The sequence below is a fragment of the Eucyclogobius newberryi genome, unplaced genomic scaffold (genome assembly GCF_026437365.1).
Source record: "Eucyclogobius newberryi isolate DKJ021-1_F unplaced genomic scaffold, fEucNew1.0.hap1 SCAF_5, whole genome shotgun sequence".
Taxonomy (NCBI): domain Eukaryota; kingdom Metazoa; phylum Chordata; class Actinopteri; order Gobiiformes; family Gobiidae; genus Eucyclogobius; species Eucyclogobius newberryi.
This window is the reverse complement of record NW_027316167.1, coordinates 33,019,115-33,038,384: the sequence shown is the minus strand read 5'-3', so window position 1 is coordinate 33,038,384 and position 19,270 is coordinate 33,019,115. Positions and strand designations below refer to the sequence as shown.

The 19,270-nt window shown below is 43.6% G+C and overlaps 1 protein-coding gene across 3 annotated transcripts in view; it reads left to right on the top strand.

Annotated features, from left to right (window-relative positions):
* Positions 1–19,270, top strand: part of lrp4 (low density lipoprotein receptor-related protein 4) — a 200,548-nt gene that overhangs the window by 177,391 nt on the left and 3,887 nt on the right. For 2 of the 3 annotated variants that reach the window (XM_072464853.1, XM_072464855.1), the window contains exons 18-33: positions 1,800–1,881; positions 2,762–2,867; positions 3,806–4,007; positions 5,146–5,335; positions 5,996–6,127; positions 8,202–8,342; positions 8,740–8,826; positions 9,979–10,150; positions 11,074–11,236; positions 12,039–12,264; positions 14,579–14,882; positions 15,590–15,808; positions 15,909–16,043; positions 16,707–16,815; positions 18,037–18,229; positions 19,120–19,233. In XM_072464853.1, the coding sequence (XP_072320954.1) occupies positions 1,800–1,881; positions 2,762–2,867; positions 3,806–4,007; positions 5,146–5,335; positions 5,996–6,127; positions 8,202–8,342; positions 8,740–8,826; positions 9,979–10,150; positions 11,074–11,236; positions 12,039–12,264; positions 14,579–14,882; positions 15,590–15,808; positions 15,909–16,043; positions 16,707–16,815; positions 18,037–18,229; positions 19,120–19,233 (2,575 nt within the window). The remainder of the gene's footprint in view (positions 1–1,799; positions 1,882–2,761; positions 2,868–3,805; positions 4,008–5,145; positions 5,336–5,995; positions 6,128–8,201; positions 8,343–8,739; positions 8,827–9,978; positions 10,151–11,073; positions 11,237–12,038; positions 12,265–14,578; positions 14,883–15,589; positions 15,809–15,908; positions 16,044–16,706; positions 16,816–18,036; positions 18,230–19,119; positions 19,234–19,270) is intronic. The other variant, XM_072464854.1, reaches the window with a different exon arrangement.

The window sequence follows — 19,270 nt, the reverse complement described above, 5'->3', positions numbered from 1 at the left end:
TAGACCCGAGTTAGACCCGAGTTAGTCCCGAGTTAGTCCCAAGTTAGTCCCGAGTTAAACCCGAGTTAAACCCGAGTTAGTCCCGAGTTAGTCCCGAGTTAGTCCCGAGTTAGTCTCGAGTTAGTCCCTAGTTAAACCCGAGTTAGACCCGAGTTAGACCAGAGTTAGATCCGAGTTAGACCCGAGTTAGTCCCGAGTTAGTCCCGAGTTAGTCCCTAGTTAAAACCGAGTTAGACCCGAGTTAGATCCGAGTTAGACCCGAGTTAGTCCCAAGTTAGTCCCGAGTTAGTCCCGAGTTAAACCCGAGTTAAACCCGAGTTAGTCCCGAGTTAGTCCCGAGTTAGACCTGAGTTAGTCCCGAGTTAGACCGGAGTTAGACCCGAGTTAAACCCGAGTTAGTCCCGAGTTAGTCCCGAGTTAAACCCGAGTTAGATCCGAGTTAGACCCGAGTTAGTCCCGAGTTAGTCCTGAGTTAGACCTGAGTTAGACCCGAGTTAGATCCGAGTTAGACCCAAGTTAGTCCCAAGTTAGTCCCGAGTTAGACCCGAGTTAGTCCCGAGTTAAACCCGAGTTAGTCCCGAGTTAGTCCCGAGTTAGACCTGAGTTAGACCCGAGTTAGTCCCGAGTTAGTCCCGAGTTAGACCTGAGTTAGACCCGAGTTAGTCCCGAGTTAGACCTGAGTTAGACCCGGTTTAGACCTGGTTTAGACCTGCTTCTGGTTTCGACCTGGTTTAGTAACATTTATGAGATTTTCCTAATTACGATTCAAACGTGGCTAGAATTATACTGAATTAATGAAACAAGAACACTTTTTAAATCTACAAAAAAAAAGTCTAATCATCCCCCTGCAAAAAAAACTGAATTACACATTACAGTAACATGAGTATTTCTAGTTAGTTTCTTTCCACACTGTGTAACATTCTGGGCAAATTCACAGCATTTCCACGAAAAAGCAAACAAACGAGCCGTGGAACGTCCTTATTTACTGTTTCTAACTCAAGCTGGTCTTAAAATAAACCTGTTTGTTGAGGTTTGAAGACACAATCCCAAACTTTGACATTTCTTTTTCAACAAAGAAGCGGTTCAGAGTTTGAAGGTCCTGGTTCTTATTCAGAGCTAATCTACTTTGACCTCTTTAAGTTGTGTTTTTGTCCCGGTTTAGAGCTCTTTTACTCATATGTCGGAAAGTCAAATAGAAATAAATATTGTTGCAGCTGTGGAGAGAGACAAGGTGAATTGTACAGTCTATACTGCCACCTACTGGACATGTAGTGAAGTGTGATTAGATTCTACCAAACTCAAAAGTCATGTATTTATTTAAATTCATTTAGGTTGGTTTTTCTTTTAATCATACATTTGTAAAACAATAATGGGAGATTTTAAGGCTTTTGAGTGTACATTTAATATATACATTTTATAATGCAATATCAACCATTTTGGAGTGTTTTCTTTTCAATTTACGAATTTAAGTTGTTAAAAGAATCAATACTCAGACACTGATCCACATTAAAACTGTTGATTACATAAACATTTTGACATGTTATGAATAATTTTGTATGCTTTTTCTCTACACTGTTCCAATATATGAGTCAATACTTCAAATGATTATATTCATTTTATCTATAAGAAACTACTGTTGTTTTGTGTTATTTTGTTATTGCATTCTATTGTGTTTTTATTTTCCTTGTGGTATCAAAACTCATGTTGAAGGTTGGCAACGGAACTAGAGTTTGGCACTAATTCAAATCTCACATTTGGACCGTAGTATTTACACTTTTTAAACTCGTGTCTCGTCTCAGGTGGTGGTGGACACGAGTCTGGAGAGTCCTGCTGGTCTGGCCATCGACTGGGTCACCAACAAACTCTACTGGACCGACGCTGGTAAACCTTCAATAACATGAGTGATATTGTGATTATTCTGTGAATCAATAATTGTGGTTGTTCAGGTCGCAATATAATCGCAACGGCTGAAAAATAATACTCGTGACCATTTTAGAAGCAAAGTATGGTCATTTCAATTCAATGTTTATGTCCCATTCTCATTCAGAACGTTTGATTTCATAAAGCTCACATATTATAGATGAATAGAGAGGTAATACTCGATTTGAAATAGATGAAATTAAAGATTTCTCTGTTGTTTTGTTTTGTTCTTGAGTATTAAAGTCGTTTCTACACATTAGGCCCTTTTAACAACTGCGTTCATTCTCTCTGGGAATTAGCCGAGATTTGCTCAAATAAATGAAAATACAGAAGATGTGACAGCAGAAAGTGAATTACAGATGGACGATCTACACTAGCAGCAGGTTAAGACTTTTACGTACAATGTAAATATGTCACTGAAGGAAACCTATGTGTTTATAAAAGTGCTTTTGTCTCAAAGCTAAAGGCTAACATACATTAACTTAAATATAAAACATATGTATGTTAGCATTAGCTTTGGGACAAAAGCACAAACATATAGATGTCTTCAGGTGAAGTATTTTCATGGTAAAGGTCTTGCTGCTGTGGTTATCCATCTGTAACTCACTCTCCGCTTTGCGGTTATTATTTACTGATTTATTTTTGCGGGACTCGGCTAATTCCCCATAAGAATGAATGGAGCAGGAAGTGGAGCTCAGCAGTTTTAAGGCAACAGGAACTAGCCGGCGCCCACAATCGTAACGCCAAAATGTAATATTGTGACATCCCTAAACATGACCACATCAGTTATTTTGATTTTAAATGTGTTTTTTACTCATGCGTTGGGGTTTGACTGTTGCAGGCACAGACCGTATCGAAGTGTCCAACGCGGACGGCAGTATGAGGACGGTCCTGATCTGGGAGAACCTGGACCGACCCCGGGACATCGTGGTGGATCCGATCGGAGGGTGAGAGCCAATAAAAGCACAGATTGTAAATGTTCTTGTAACTTCATATTTGTGCCATGAATCAAGTTTGGAGCAAAGTTTAGACTTTAAACAAAGAAATTGTACAATTTTTTGCGTTAAATTGTGTTAAAAGTATGTTAGAGTTGTGTTTGTTTTAAATATGACAAAATAAATTGAATAATCAATCCAAATTTGGGAAATAATTCACACTGCCCTAAACTAAATATTCAAATCATGTTTAGTGAACACTGAAAAAAAATCCCACAATGCACAAAAAATATGCAAATGAAGTAATTAATGATATGAAATGATCTTGTAATTTGGTATATTCTGTCGCCTTGTAAGCTTTGTACAACACCAAACTGTGTCATGTTAAACAGAAAAGATGTTTCAAAGCGATTTAACCAATAATGCCGTCATAACTTAAAAAAGAACAGAGGATTATATAAGTTTACACTACTCCTTTTTGAACATAAATACAACACTAATGCAGCACAATGTCGCTTGATTAAACCAACTAAACTGAAATATTGCACTCATACAGACTGAACTAACAGGTAAATCATGTCCCAAATGTCTAGAAACAAAGCTTTTGTCTAATAGTTCCAGGCAGGACCAGAGCAAATCAAAATAAGTATGAAATAAATTAGAAAATAAGAAAGAGGGGGATCCATAGAAAAGAAAGTTAAAACAAATTAAGTCCAAAATAAGAGTCAATTTAGTCCAACGTCGGTCAAATTTGTCCAAAAAGTTTTTATTTTGCGTGTTTTGATTATAATCTCGGCCCGATCCTTAGTGGTCTGTGCGTTTGTTTTTTTTTATGGCCTTTTTCTCAGCTGCCAGGAAGTACGTTCCAATAATATCCATCAATTGTGTCCATGGCAGGAGTTTTGAGGCCCAAATACATCGTTCTGAAACTGATGCTGATATTTCCACAGCTTCATGTACTGGACGGACTGGGGAGCGAACCCAAAGATCGAGCGCGCGGGGATGGACGCGTCCGGCCGCGCGGTCATCATCTCCTCAAACCTGACCTGGCCAAACGGACTGGCCATCGACTACTCCACTCAGAGGCTGTACTGGGCCGACGCCGGCATGAAGACCATCGAGTTTGGAAACTTCGACGGCTCCAACAGACAGGTGCGTTTGAGCGGACGGTTCAGTTTGCCTTTTCCTCTAAACGCAGATACAAAATAAAGATATTAACAGTTTCAAGAAAAAATAATTGACATATTTAAGCTAGAACTCAATCAGCAGACATAGGACAATGTGATGAAAATGGGGCTTATTCCATATTGCTTATCTAAAATAATGTGGACTTCAAAGTAATGGAATATTAGAAGACTTGCCATAGAAATTAAAAAAATAATTATCTTATCATTTTAATTCTCAAAAGTCTCCACAACACATAAACGATTTTTAACTGAAATGTCCACATGAAATCTTTCCTGTTTTTTTCTAATTATGTTTGTCATTATGCTTAGTTTGGTGGTGTAGAACCTGTGGTAGATATTTATCAAAATGTTACTTCCGTTATGTTACAGTTTGTGAAGAAATTTAGAAAAATACATGTCTAAAATGACAGGAAGTAGCTAAAACTGAATCCCTCTGTGATGTCATCAATGTGCCGTTGCAAACACAGAGACAGGTTACACTTAACTCACACACTTTCCTGACAGTTTAAACCGTCATTCAACAAAATAAAGTTGTTATATGGCGTTATTGTGTGTCAAATCATAACTGGAATGACATCTACCATGTCATTTCCTGCTCATGTCCAACCAGGAAGTACAATTACAAACTTTACAAAAATGGTCAAACTGGGGACAAATGGACAAAATGTTTAGTCAAATCTGAAATATAATTGTCCTCTCTATGTTTTAGTGAAATGTGTAGTTTAACCTGTCATATAGATTTCAAATGGCCCTATGTATTTTATAACTCTTATTATTATCACTTTTAAATGTTAATATTATTGTGAAGGTATTATATTTCTAGATCCTAAATTAAGTTAAGAGGTACATTTATTCTATTGATGCCGGGGGTTTACCTGATAAAGTACAGATTTATAGTATTTTATTCTTACTGTGATACTAATATTTACCTCTAGTTTCCTTATTTTGAAAACGACTGTATTTCTTCTGCTGCGTCTGTAACAAAAGCTTTTGATGGTGAATAAAAGTAGTTCTGCTTCTGATTCCATTCGAATGGCACAAGTTCAAACCCAAAGCTGTGAATATAACTGTATAAATGAATGTAAAAGCGTCTCCTGTGGCAGGTGCTGATCGGCAGCCAGCTCCCGCACCCGTTCGGCCTGACGGTGCACGAGGATAAACTGTACTGGACGGACTGGCAGTCGAAGAGCATCCAGAGCGCGGATAAGATGAGCGGACTGAAGAGGCAGACTGTGGCCGAGAACCTGGAGAACCTCATGGACATCCACATGTTCCACCGACACCGGGACGTGGGTGAGGCTGAGACACTCACAGGACATTTTTCATTTACTTTATGTAAATGATGTACATTTAAGGATGTCGGTGTCGTCTGTTGACTTGTGAAGAGAATAGAATAGAACAAATATATTGAATATCCTTCTAATTGACTATTGATGGGTTTCAACTTTAAGATTATGATCAAGCATTATTTATGTATGTTCATATTCAAAATAATAATTTGTTTAATTTTATTTTGAGTCTTAAATGTGGAGCTCTGTGTTTTTTTTTCAACCCTAAAAAATGTTTGAATTGTTTTTATTCTAAATTTCAGCTGCAGAATTTTGCGTAACACGTTTTTGTTGTGTTTTACGTCATTTAAAAATTCCAAAATGAAAGATTCACCTGTTTAAAAATGCAGTGCACGGATTTTCACGCTTTTAAATTCAACGTGTAAAAATTCTAAATTGTTGAATTTGAGACGGCTAAATAACCATCCATGGACATAACATGTAAAACACTAAACATGCCAAGAAACATTTGACATTCAGCAAATCGATGAAAATGAAATGCCAGGTTCAATATCCCGACATCAAGACCGCAGCACAGGAGAGAACTGTGTGTCTTAGTTTGTTTTTCTGGATGAGACAAACAGAAAAGACACTAATCGGGAGTGTTCGGCGTCTGCTTCCGTAGTGGTGAACCCGTGTGCGGTGAAGAACGGCGGCTGCAGTCACTTGTGTCTCTTGGCCCCGGCTCCGAAGGCGTCGAGCTGCGCTTGTCTCACCGGCATCAACCTGCAGCCGGACGGCCAGACGTGCACGCCAGGTACAGGAATCTGCACTTTGTTTAGTTTACAAGTTAAGGCATCTACCTGTTTGCTGGTGCATTGTACTTTTAGGCGTAGAAGTATCTTTAAAAGCCTGTATATGCCGTAAAGGGGCTCTATTCGATGTATATATCATAGAAGCAGCTCTTAGGGTCAAAATGAGACCTGTCTGCGTCTAATTATCAAGCGTTTTTATTTTTGGAATACTAGGAAGTGACAATCTGCTCTGGCCTCTGAACGTTGTGAAAAGCACTTTTTAGAGTCTGGTACCTTGTATTGTCTTGTATTCAAAGCTTGAGCTCTGAGAATATCTGTTTTCACCTACCCCCTATCCCCGCCCACTTAACATTCATCCAGTGCTGCTTGTGATTCTTCAACTGCTCTTATTATGCAAGTGGGAGTTTTCATTTTACGTTTTTCTTTTGCCTTTTGGCTAATTTATGTCATTATCTGTTAATTATCAATGTTTTGATGTAGTTGCCCAAAATAAAAAATGCTAGATACCCATTTTTCAACAGTAAGAATAGAAAATCTGGATATCTGGATAATAAGGATATCCTCAAAGTATTCCTTCCACCGTCCGACGACATCCCCAGTCGAGGTCAGCAGGCCTCCACCCGCACCGTAAACGGTGTTGGTGAGGCACTGCTTCCCCCTCCTGAGGCGCCGGACGGTTTGCCAGAATTTCTTTGGTGCCGATCGATAGTCCTCCTCCATGGCCTCCCCGAACTCCTCCCAGGCCCGGGTTTTTGCCTCTGCGACAGCACGAGCCGCGGCTCGCTTGGCCTGCCGATACCCCTCGATGACCTCCGGAGACCTACAAGCATCCCTTACTTCCGGTGTCCACCACCGAGTTCGGGGGTTGCCGCCACGACAGGCACCGGAGACCTTGCGACCACAGCTCCGAGCAGCCGCATCAACAATGGAGGCAGAGAACATGGTCCACTCGGACTCAATGTCCCCAGCCTCCCCCGGGACATGGGAGAAGCTCTCCCGGAGGTGCGAGTTGAATACCCTACTGACAGAGGGCTCCACTAGACGTTCCCAACAGACCCTCACAATGCGCTTGGGTCTGCCAAGTCTGTCCGGCTTCCTCCTCCGCCAGCGGATCCAACTCACCACCAGGTGGTGATCGGTTGACAACTCTGCCCCTCTCTTCACCCGAGTGTCCAAGACACGCGGCCGGAGGTCTGATGACACGACAACAAAGTCGATCATTGACCTCCGGCCTAGGGTGTCCTGGTGCCATGTGCACTGATGAACACCCTTGTGCTTGAACATGGTGTTCGTTATGGACAATCCGTGGCTAGCACAGAAGTCCAATAACTGAACACCGCTCGGGTTCATATCGGGGAAGCCGTTCTTCCCGATCACCCCTCTCCAGGTGTCACTGTCATTGCCCACGTGGGCGTTGAAGTCCCCCAGTAGAACAACGGAGTCCCCGGTGGGTGCACTGTCCAGTACCCCTCCCAAGGACTCCAAGAAGGCCGGGTACTCTGCACTGCTGTTCGGCCCGTAGGCCGCCACAACAGTGAGAGACCTGTCCCCCACCCGAAGGCGGAGGGACGCGACCCTCTCGTTCACCGGGGTAAACTCCAACACGTGGCGGCTGAGCTGAGGGGCTATCAGCAAGCCCACACCAGCCCGCCGCCTCTCCCCGCGGGCAACACCAGAGAAGTGGAGCGTCCAGCCCCTCTCGAGGAGATGGGTTCCAGAGCCCAAACTGTACGTGGAGGTGAGGCCGACTATATCTAGTCGGTATCGCTCAACCTCCCGCACAAACTCAGGCTCTTTCCCCCCCAGCGAGGTGACATTCCATGTCCCCAGAGTTAGTCTCTGTGTCTGGAGATCTGGTCGCCGAGGCCCCTGCCGTCGACTGCCGCCCAGATCTCTCTGCACCGGCCCCTTATGGATCCTCCTGCGGGTGGTGGGCCCACGGGAGGGCGGCCCCACGTCGCTCTTTCGGGCTGTGCCCGGCCGGGCCCCGGCGTGTGTTATAGTTTAATATTAAATGTCTTCCAAAAGTGTATGTCCTCTTTAAAAAACGCTGATCTGTCCTGTCCTGGCGTGAAGGCATGAGCACGTTCCTGATCTTCGCTCGGAGGACAGACATCCGGATGGTCTCGCTGGACATACCGTACTTCGCCGACGTGGTTCTGGCCGTCAACAGCTCGATGAAGAACACCATCGCCATCGGGGTCGATCCCAAAGAAGGTCCGTGGATTTGTCTTAAAGCGGCGAATAGAGCTCCCCCTACAGCTCACTTGTGAAAATATACTGTTAGCAAATAGACACTTTTGTTTTGTTCCTTTATCTTAGTAAGACACTATAATCACAAACAAAAACATTTCACATTGCCAAATATGAAGAAAAAAAAAAGAGCCAGGGTTTCTCAGGTGAGTTTGTTTTCAGGTTGGATTACAAGGCCTTTTTTTTTTACAACCCCGAGACAGCAGGGGGCGACGACTGACACCTCAAATGCCCCACATATGCATATTTAACCATAACTGGGACTTACAAAGATGTTTATTATGGTCAAAATGTTACTTGGTTCTGCTTTAAGTTACAAAACGTGCTAAAACTGTCCTAATACCAGTGCCTTTGCTTGTAGGGAAAGTGTACTGGTCGGACAGCACTCTGAAGAAAATCAGCAGAGCTCATTTGAACGGCAGCAAGCACGAGGAAATCATCTCAACAGGTAAAGACCACATGGAGAAGACCCTCTGGTCCTCATACATTCTATAGTCCCACACTAATAAAGAGTAATCATTATCATACAAGTTCTATTTAACACAAATCTATCATTAAATATCAAAAGAGAGGCATGGATTATTCAGTTTTTGGTCTGAGGTGGGATTATGGGATTATATTGAACCGCTCAAACTAAGGTAAGCGGGGAACCTTGGCGACTTTTCAGTGATGTGTGTTTTTTTAATCATTCCTGCCAAGAATAAGACACAGATTTGGCCATGTACTTTATGCAAAATAATGTTTGATGTTGCAATTGTCCAAGTGTTTCATTGAATAACATATATTCATTACAAATTATTATTTAAAAGAATCAGTACGTCCTGTACAGCACCTTAGAACCAGCCCAAAGAGCTCAGGTCAATAAATGATTCCCTCTCAGATGTTTGGCACCTAAGAAAACCAAGAACATTAAAACACTATATCTTCATAACAAATAAAAATACTTGTTTGAAAAGGAGTGGGTGAAAGTTATTGGTGATAATCCCCTTGTACCTCATTATTCAATAAATCATATTATATATACTTTTCCCATTCCTAAGTATTTAAGCCCAAAAAAGTTAAAATATTTTTTTTATTAATTAATGATATTTACAAGTTTCACTGTCAGTTTATTATTATCCTTCTTGTATTAATTCACACTTTCAACACTCTTGTATCGCCTGAAAACTGTTTTTTGTAATTATTTTTGAATTGCTTCATATGTATTCTTTTATTTTTCTCCACAAACTGAAGCACAAAAGCTTTTCCTAGTTGTTTGCACATTCAATGATTTAAAGTTTATTTTGTCTCTCAGACTGAAAGCCCCTCCCCTTCCAACGAAGAGTTTTCCTCTGTGTATTTTTGTTGAATACAAATTTCTACAAATAATATGATAAACTACTATAAAACAACTCTAGTTATTCCCAAAGGGCAATTAAAGGCATACGCAAAACCACCATCATTGCTTCAAATACAAGTACATCAGTGAAGAGAATCTAAAGGGACGAGAACCTTTACAGCTTTGCACCGCACAGTTCAAGAACAGCAGGAGAAGAGAAAGATAAATGTAACCAAAAATAAAGACGTGTGCATAAGTGAACTCATTTCCTCCCGGCCTCAGGCTTGATGACCACAGACGGAGTGGCAGTGGACGCTGTGGGCAGAAAGATCTACTGGACCGACACCGGGACGAACCGGATCGAAGTGGCCAACCTGGACGGGAGCATGAGGAAGGTCCTGGTGTGGCAGAACCTGGACAGCCCCCGCGCCATCGCACTCTACCACCAGAGGGGGTGAGGACGCTCGCATACACCTGCTGGAGAATGGCCATTATATTACATCAAACACAATCCATATTAGACTTTCACCCTTGTTGTTTTAAATGAACTGTAAGTCAGTCAGGCTTCATTGTACTCAGTCAAAGTTGATGCTCCTAACTTCTGATTTGGTTAAATATTGATACAAATCTGCTTCGTTTCTATCCAACCGTCTGGCCCCGGACACGCTGCCCCCTCCTGGCGAGTGACGGTGCTGCGCTTCATGTCATGCAAACTGGTGCAGATGTTCTCCTCCAGACCAATTATATACCCTTAAATTTGACCTACTGAATTAATACCCGAAATCCCCGAAATTTCTCCATGTGTGGACCAATAAAGGCATATCTTATCTTATCTTATCTTATACAAGAATTAAGCATTTCAGAAGACTTTTATTAAGACCAAAACAACGGGGTTAGTGTAGTTTTTTACGTAATAAGACTTCATGGAGACAAAATGGGTTGTTTTTGTCGTTACATCACCTAGAACAGACACATCCAAACTATGACCTTTATGCTGACCTTCAGGCTTCTTATTGAAGTACTTTTTACTGCACGTTTTGAAAATCTCCACCATCATAACATCAGTATTTTACGTTTTTGTGTGGGACAGGCCGTATATTTTGGTTCCATGTCTTGAGTAAATGTCAATATTTGAATGATTGTCTGCACTGAGCACCAGTGTGGCCCTCTGCCTCGTACACGTTATGATATGTGGTGGACACCTCTGACCTACAATAACTGCCTTAAAAACTTCAATCCGACACAAAAAAGAGCAGCAGTCTTCTAAACAAAGTGATCTATTTGTGATTGATTTCATGTTTATTTAAGCAAAACGAGCAGAGACTTTCCCACAGGCCGGGATGACCCTCTGACCTGTGCGTTCCTGTCCTTGTGCAGGTACATGTACTGGACGGACTGGGGTGAAAATGCCAAACTGGAGCGAGCAGCGATGGACGGCTCAGACCGAGTGGTGCTCATCAGTAATAATCTGGGCTGGCCCAACGGACTGGCCATCGACACGGCCGGCTCGCAGCTCCTGTGGGCCGACGCACACACAGAGGTACGGGACATCATGTCACTGTCTCAGAGCGGAGCAGTCTGAGGGGAACATGTTCACCATCCCTCATGAGTCAGCACAATGGACCAGACATGACTCACTGGACAATTACATTTACCAATATATTAAATACATCATGTTCTGTTACATATTTTTAAGAACAAATACATTTCGACAACAGTATTTCTGTGATAAAATATGCACAACGTTGTATGAAATATGCTCCTATTTTAATCATCAAAACAGAGAATATGTCAAATGTTTCCGTTCAAGTCAGTTTATGTTTGTAACGCCCAAAATTACAACAAGTTTCCTTTCTCTAAACAAGCAACACAATTATAGCACCGCCACAAAATAAATGCTCCAAACATTGCTCTTGGCGGTTTATGGATTTAAAAAACCACAATATTGATTTTGTCACAGGATGTTTTGGTATTTGAGCACACTCCTACTGGTAATGCATGATATAAAACACAGACTATATTACAGGCATAAAAACAGATTACATATGTGTTGTGTTGTGTTACATGTTATTATATTAAGGATCTGGATCAATAAGAAGAATTGCCAATGGAACTCAATGTACATCTTGTCTTTATTCATTCTCATCCATGTATATGTTCTGTCCAAACCTGTTTTTCCCTTTTTAATAGAAAAAAAGATTTGAACTTTTCCACAATTGTAAATAGTTAGTGTTGTTATTTACAAAATCATAGAATAGTCTTTTTGCTTTGTAACTATTGGGTAAAAGTTATTACTACAGCAGAAACATATAGTATATTAAGAGAACGCCATTGTTTTTCAGCGAATTGAGGCTTCAGACCTGAACGGGCAGAACCGCCGGACCCTGGTGTCCCCGGTGCAACACCCGTACGGTCTGACCATCCTGGGCTCCCACATCTACTGGACCGACTGGCAGAGCCGCAGCATCCAGAGAGCGGACAAGGCCTCAGGAGAAAACGCCATCACTGTGAGGTCCAACCTGCCCGGACTCATGGACATCCAGGCCGTGGACCGGGACAAGGCTCTGGGTGAGAGACAGTCCCAGTTCAGCTCAGACAATAAGAACTGACCGTTCCTGTGTAACAAGCAAAGCATGACATTTAAAACATTAAGATACTTTTTTGTCAAGGTGGTTTTGCTCAAAGAATTGAACCAGGACTGAACCAGGACTGAACCAGGACTAAACCAGGACTAAACCAGGACTGAATCAGGACTGAATCAGGACTGAATCAGGACGGAACCCGGACTGAACCAGGACTGAACCAAGACTAAATCAGGACTAAACCAGGACTGAACCAGGACTAAACCAGGACTAAACCAAGACTAAACCAGGACTGAACCAGGACTGAACCAGGACTAAACCAGGACTAAACCAGGACTGAACCAGGACTAAACCAGGACTAAACCAAGACTGAACCAGGACTGAACCAGGACTAAACCAGGACTAAACCAGGACTGAACCAAGACTAAATCAGGACTAAACCAGGACTGAACCAGGACTAAACCAGGACTGAACCAGGACTAAACCAGGACTAAACCAGGACTAAACCAGGACTGAACCAGGACTGAACCAGGACTAAACCAGGACTAAACCAGGACTGAATCAGGACTAAACCAGGACTGAATCAGGACTAAACCAGGACTAAATCAGGACTAAATCAGGACTGAACCAGGACTGAACCAGGACTAAACCAAGACTGAACCAGGACTGAACCAGGACTAAACCAGGACTAAACCAGGACTGAACCAAGACTAAATCAGGACTAAACCAGGACTGAACCAGGACTAAACCAGGACTAAACCAGGACTGAACCAGGACTGAACCAGGACTGAACCAGGACTAAACCAGGACTGAACCAGGACTAAACCAGGACTAAACCAGGACTAAACCAGGACTGAACCAGGACTGAACCAGGACTGAACCAGGACTAAACCAGGACTAAACCAGGACTGAATCAGGACTAAACCAGGACTAAATCAGGACTAAACCAGGACTGAATCAGGACTAAACCAGGACTAAACCAGGACTAAACCAGGACTAAACCAGGACTAAACCAGGACTGAACCAGGACTAAACCAGGACTAAATCAGGACTAAACCAGGACTGAATCAGGACTAAACCAGGACTGAACCAGGACTAAACCAGGACTAAACCAGGACTAAATCAGGACTGAACCAGGACTAAACCAGGACTGAACCAGGACTGAACCAAGACTAAACCAGGACTGAACCAGGACTGAACCAGGACTAAACCAGGACTAAACCAGGACTAAATCAGGACTAAACCAGGACTGAATCAGGACTAAACCAGGACTAAACCAGGACTAAACCAGGACTGAATCAGGACTAAACCAGGACTAAATCAGGACTAAACCAGGACTGAATCAGGACTAAACCAGGACTAAATCAGGACTAAACCAGGACTAAACCAGGACTAAACCAGGACTAAACCAGGACTGAACCAGGACTGAACCAGGACTGAACCAGGACTAAACCAGGACTGAACCAGGACTGAACCAGGACTGAACCAGGACTGAACCAGGACTGAACCAGGACTAAACCAGGACTAAACCAGGACTAAATCAGGACTGAACCAGGACTAAACCAGGACTGAACCAGGACTGAACCAAGACTAAACCAGGACTGAACCAGGACTGAACCAGGACTAAACCAGGACTAAACCAGGACTAAATCAGGACTAAACCAGGACTAAACCAGGACTAAACCAGGACTGAACCAGGACTGAACCAGGACTGAACCAGGACTAAACCAGGACTGAACCAGGACTGAACCAGGACTAAACCAGGACTAAATCAGGACTGAACCAGGACTAAACCAGGACTGAACCAGGACTAAACCAGGACTGAACCAGGACTGAACCAGGACTAAATCAGGACTAAACCAGGACTAAACCAGGACTGAACCAGGACTGAACCAGGACTGAACCAGGACTGAACCAGGACTAAACCAGGACTAAACCAGGACTAAATCAGGACTGAACCAGGACTAAACCAGGACTAAACCAGGACTAAACCAGGACTGAACCAGGACTAAACCAGGACTGAACCAGGACTGAACCAGGACTAAATCAGGACTAAACCAGGACTAAACCAGGACTGAACCAGGACTGAACCAGGACTGAACCAGGACTAAACCAGGACTGAACCAGGACTGAACCAGGACAGTGCTAATCATGCGTTTTGTTTTCAGAACACTAGAATAGAAGTCCTTGGACAATATTGTTGGCCGCCTTTTGTATTTATTCAAAACTGTCAGTATTTCAGTGCATTCGCGCCTTCTTCTCGTCTCTGAATCCTGACTCCACATTTCCATCCGTCCCAGGACATAACAAATGCGGTCGCATGAACGGCGGCTGCTCTCACCTGTGCCTTCCTCGTCCGAACGGTACGTTGTGCGCCTGTCCTACCGGGATCCTCCTGAAGGGCGACGGGCGCTCATGCGAGGACGCCCCGGAGACGTACCTGCTCTTCTCAAACCGGGTGAGCGTGCGCAGGATCTCGCTGGACACGGACGACCACACCGACGTCCACGTGGCCGTCCCGGAGCTGCACAACGTCATCTCCCTGGACTACGACAGCGTGGACGGGAAGCTGTACTACACCGATGTCACACTGGACGTCATCAGGTGAAGAGAGGGTTTTACAGGTGGAATTGTAGAAGGAAATGCTTTTGTCTGGCTTTACTCCTGAGAGACGGCTGATCCACTGTTAGTGGACTGTAAAAAAGTTATTATAGTCATATTCAGATCATTTAATATGGAAATATCTGGACTGCACAGACTCTTATACACATAAAACAAAGACCTTTTATAACAAAGACATCGGCATTATTAAATGAAACTTTTAAAAAGCGTCTTCTGGTTTTCGTCAATAATACACTTCATATATTCTCTGTCTCCATACCTTCAGGTCCTTCAGGAAGTAGGTCAACTTTATTTGTATTGTGCTTTTCAGTCACAAAGTGCTTCAATTCAATAATAAAAGACACAATATACACTTTACAACAAAAATATAGTACATTTCAGCAGTAAGTAGGACAAGAATGTTTGTTTGACGCATTTTACAAATGTTTTAGTGTTAATAATGTATTTTAAAAGTCTCATTGTATAATAGAAATTACTGTTTGACGACTAATTAAAAAGGAATTGATGCCTGGATGAAGGCTAAGTCCAAGTCTAAGGCTTAACTTCGTAGAGAAATGTGCCCTCTGCATTTAAATCTAAACCAAAATAATCGCCCTATTGAGAATGTATTCATTTATTCCTTTTGGTGGCTCACATTACAACAAATTACACATCGGTACCTTGAAGATAAAGCTGTGTTTCTCCGTCAGACGTGCAAACCTGGACGGCAGTGGGATGGAGACCGTGATCAGTCAGGGCCTGAAGACCACCGATGGGCTGGCGGTGGACTGGGTGTCCCGAAACATGTACTGGACCGACACGGGCCGGAACACCATCGAAGTGGCCCGACTCGACGGGAGCAGCCGCAAGGTTCTGGTCAACAACAGCCTGGACGAGCCCCGCGCCATCGCAGTGTTCCCCAGCAAAGGGTGAGTCTAATCTGTACAATGTCGTTACCATGGGGACCTTTTTTTTTCAAATGGACCTTTCTGAAAACGTGTCGTCTCCGTTGGACTTTCCGTCTGTCAGGTTCCTGTTCTGGACGGACTGGGGACACATCGCGAAGATCGAACGCTCTCATTTGGACGGATCTGATCGAAAAGTGCTAATTAACACCGACCTGGGCTGGCCCAACGGACTCACCCTGGACTACGACACACGCAGGTCTCACGATATTTCATTTTATTCACCGTTTATACTTATTTAGACGATTATACGTTCATCCTCGTCACACATTTAGTCTTGTATTGAACGACACATATGCAACGTGTACTTTTATTAGCTTTTACCCATGTTTTACCATTGTCCCCTCCCCAAGAACATACCTGGAGTTGTATTTACTTTATTCACACTCTGTTGAGCCTCAGAAAACAGGCCGTTTCAAATGTCCCAGATTAGTGACGTCAAAGGTAAAGCTCTTGAGATCTTCTGTGCTGTTTTCAGGTCCATAAATCATCTCCACATCATCGCATTTCTGCCTCAAATCACATGCATTACAACCGCATGTATTTCCCCAGTGTAGTTCCCTCTGCTGCCAGTAGAGGGTGTGATAAAACCAAAACCGCATGAGGGAATGCACGACTGTTAGAAAGTTGTGTGGTTTTACGAGTTCATTTGTACTATGCAAATGGGGGCAACTGATATGTATCTATGTATGTATTTATGTATTTATTTAATATTTATTTATTTATTTAAACAAGGTGATATGCAAATGGGGGCAATAAACTGATTATTATGTTTGTATCTATTTATTTCTTTAAAACAAGGTGATGAATTTGTGTCGTTTGGCTCTGTAAAACAAATCAATCTAAAGTGACCCTTGTGCAGGATCTTCTGGGTCGACGCCCACCTGGATCGCATCGAGAGCTCCGACCTGAACGGGAAACTGCGGCAGATCCTGGTCAGCCCTGTGTCGCACCCGTTCGCGCTGACGCAGGTAGAGCCCGCCCCTCCCCCCTTTTCCGGCTGTCACTGCTAAGCTCCTCCCCCTCTGCTACCCGCTTCTCTGCTCACCCGCATTTTTGCATTTTCACCTCCTCCTCACGCTTCTTGTGTCGACACGAGCCGCGACGTTAGTTCACGTGAACGAAACAAACGCTCAAGCTGCACGACTTGGACACAGCTGCATGCGCACGCTGTTTTAGAATCACATTTTGACGCTGTTTTTAATGACGGCACACATGCATTTATGGTCTGTTTGTGTTTTATAGCGTGCCATTTGCTTGAGTGACATGTTAATGATACATAAATACATATTAATTGCTTTAAATAAAGATAATCCCTTGGCTTTACGTGACACTCAATAGTGCTTCATTCAGTAAACGATGAGCTGCTTTTGTGGCCACGGCTGTCCTGAGGCAGACTGATGGGGGCGAGGCTGCCAATCTGCACCATCAGCGCCTCGGACCACCGCCACCCGCTCACACGCCACGTTCAGACAGGTCCAAATCTGAACGTTAAATGTATTTAGAAAAGAAAGTTTGTCTTAAAAATCATAATTAATAAAGCAGTAGAGTTTGAATCCACCTAAACGTTGGCTCTTTTAACGCATCGTGCTCCGGCTGCTCCTGCTGCTCAGGCTGCTCCGGCTGCTCCTGCTGCTCAGGCTGCTCCTGCTGCTCAGGCTGCTCCTGCTGCTCAGGCTGCTCAGGCTGCTCCTGCTGCTCAGGCTGCTCCTGCTGCTCAGGCTGCTCCTGCTGCTCAGGCTGCTCCTGCTGCTCAGGCTGCTCCGGCTGCTCCTGCTGCTCAGGCTGCTCCTGCTGCTCAGGCTGCTCCTGCTGCTCAGGCTGCTCCTGCTGCTCAGGCTGCTCCTGCTGCTCAGGCTGCTCAGGCTGCTCCTGCTGCTCAGGCTGCTCCTGCTGCTCAGGCTGCTCCTGCTGCTCAGGCTGCTCAGGCTGCTCCTGCTGCTCCGGCTGCTCCTGCTGCTCCTGCTGCTCAGGCTGCTCAGGCTGCTCCTGCTGCTCCTGCTGCTCAGGCTGCTCCTGCTGCTCCTGCTGCTCAGGCTGCTCCTGCCTGGTCTCATGCTTCACACTGTGACCATTTTCTATTCACTCTGACATCATTTTTTTTCTCATCCCTCTCTCTTTCCTTGTCTCCTCTCCTTTTGTCCCCTTTTGTCCCCTTTTGTCTCCTCTTCTCCTCTCTCCCTGGTCCCTAGTCGAAGCCGGTGTCCTCCCCTCTAACCCCTTTCTCCCGACTCTCGCAGCAAGACCGCTGGATCTACTGGACGGACTGGCAGACCAAGTCCATCCAGCGCGTGGACAAGCACTCGGGCAGGAACAAGGAGACAGTGCTGGCCAATGTGGAGGGGCTCATGGACATCATAGTGGTGTCCCCAAACAGGCAGACGGGTAAGAAAGGAGGCGCTCAGGAGGAGGAGGAGCTGCAAGGGCCGCTGTGTCCCGCTGGTGTCGGGGTTTGGATACTAATCGATGCTGATAAAACGTGAAAATGGAGCTAGTAACTAAACATCTAATGTATAACAAAAATATGCATTACTCTTTTGTGTCGCTCCTGCAATTTTAGATGTTTTATTTTATGTGTGAAAGGTGAGTCACACACAACGTTGAAAATTATAACACATGACCTAATATGTCCACAGTGTTAGTTAAATGGTGATGTAACCGTCCCACGTTTATAAAGTCCCACTGCAGGACATCAGTCACATGCAGAGTTTTTCAGAAAAGGGGGATTGAAAGTAAAGTAAAGTAAAGTAAAAGTAGTGTTCATGTCACATCGCATGACACAGACACACTTTGGACAACAGCATTAAACCTCTTAAGTAGTTTCTATATTTAAAGTAAACATACAGTGTCATTTTTGTAACTAAAACTAATGTAAACATACTTTTCTTTATTCACTTTCTCTGACACAAATCACTGAAATTTTAAATGTGTTCGTTATACAAACAAATCAAACTAAACTAAACGTCATAGGAGACATTATTGTGCACTGTAAGGTTGAGTTTTGGAGGTGAAAAAAAAACTTGATTTAAAATATACTTCTGTTTTATGTTCTAAAACGTGATGTCATAGCAGAGGTTGTCAAGAGCCTGCAGAAACAACAGAAATAATGCATTTACTTGTCATTTAAATCACAATTTACAAGCTCAGATGTGACATTTCTTCAGCAATTAAAGCAAACATTTGAAAATGAATGTGTTTACTAGGGATTAAGAGTTCAAAAACACATCATTAATGTGCACTTTTCCCTGTTCACCGCCTGTTCCGCTCTCCTTCAGGTACAAACTTGTGCGGCGCGAACAACGGCGGCTGCACTCATCTTTGCTTCGCCAAAACCAACAGCTTTGTCTGCGCTTGTCCCGACGAGCCGGACGGGCGGCCCTGCTCCACCAGTGAGTCCCAACTGAAAACCTGGCATAATCTTGAAAT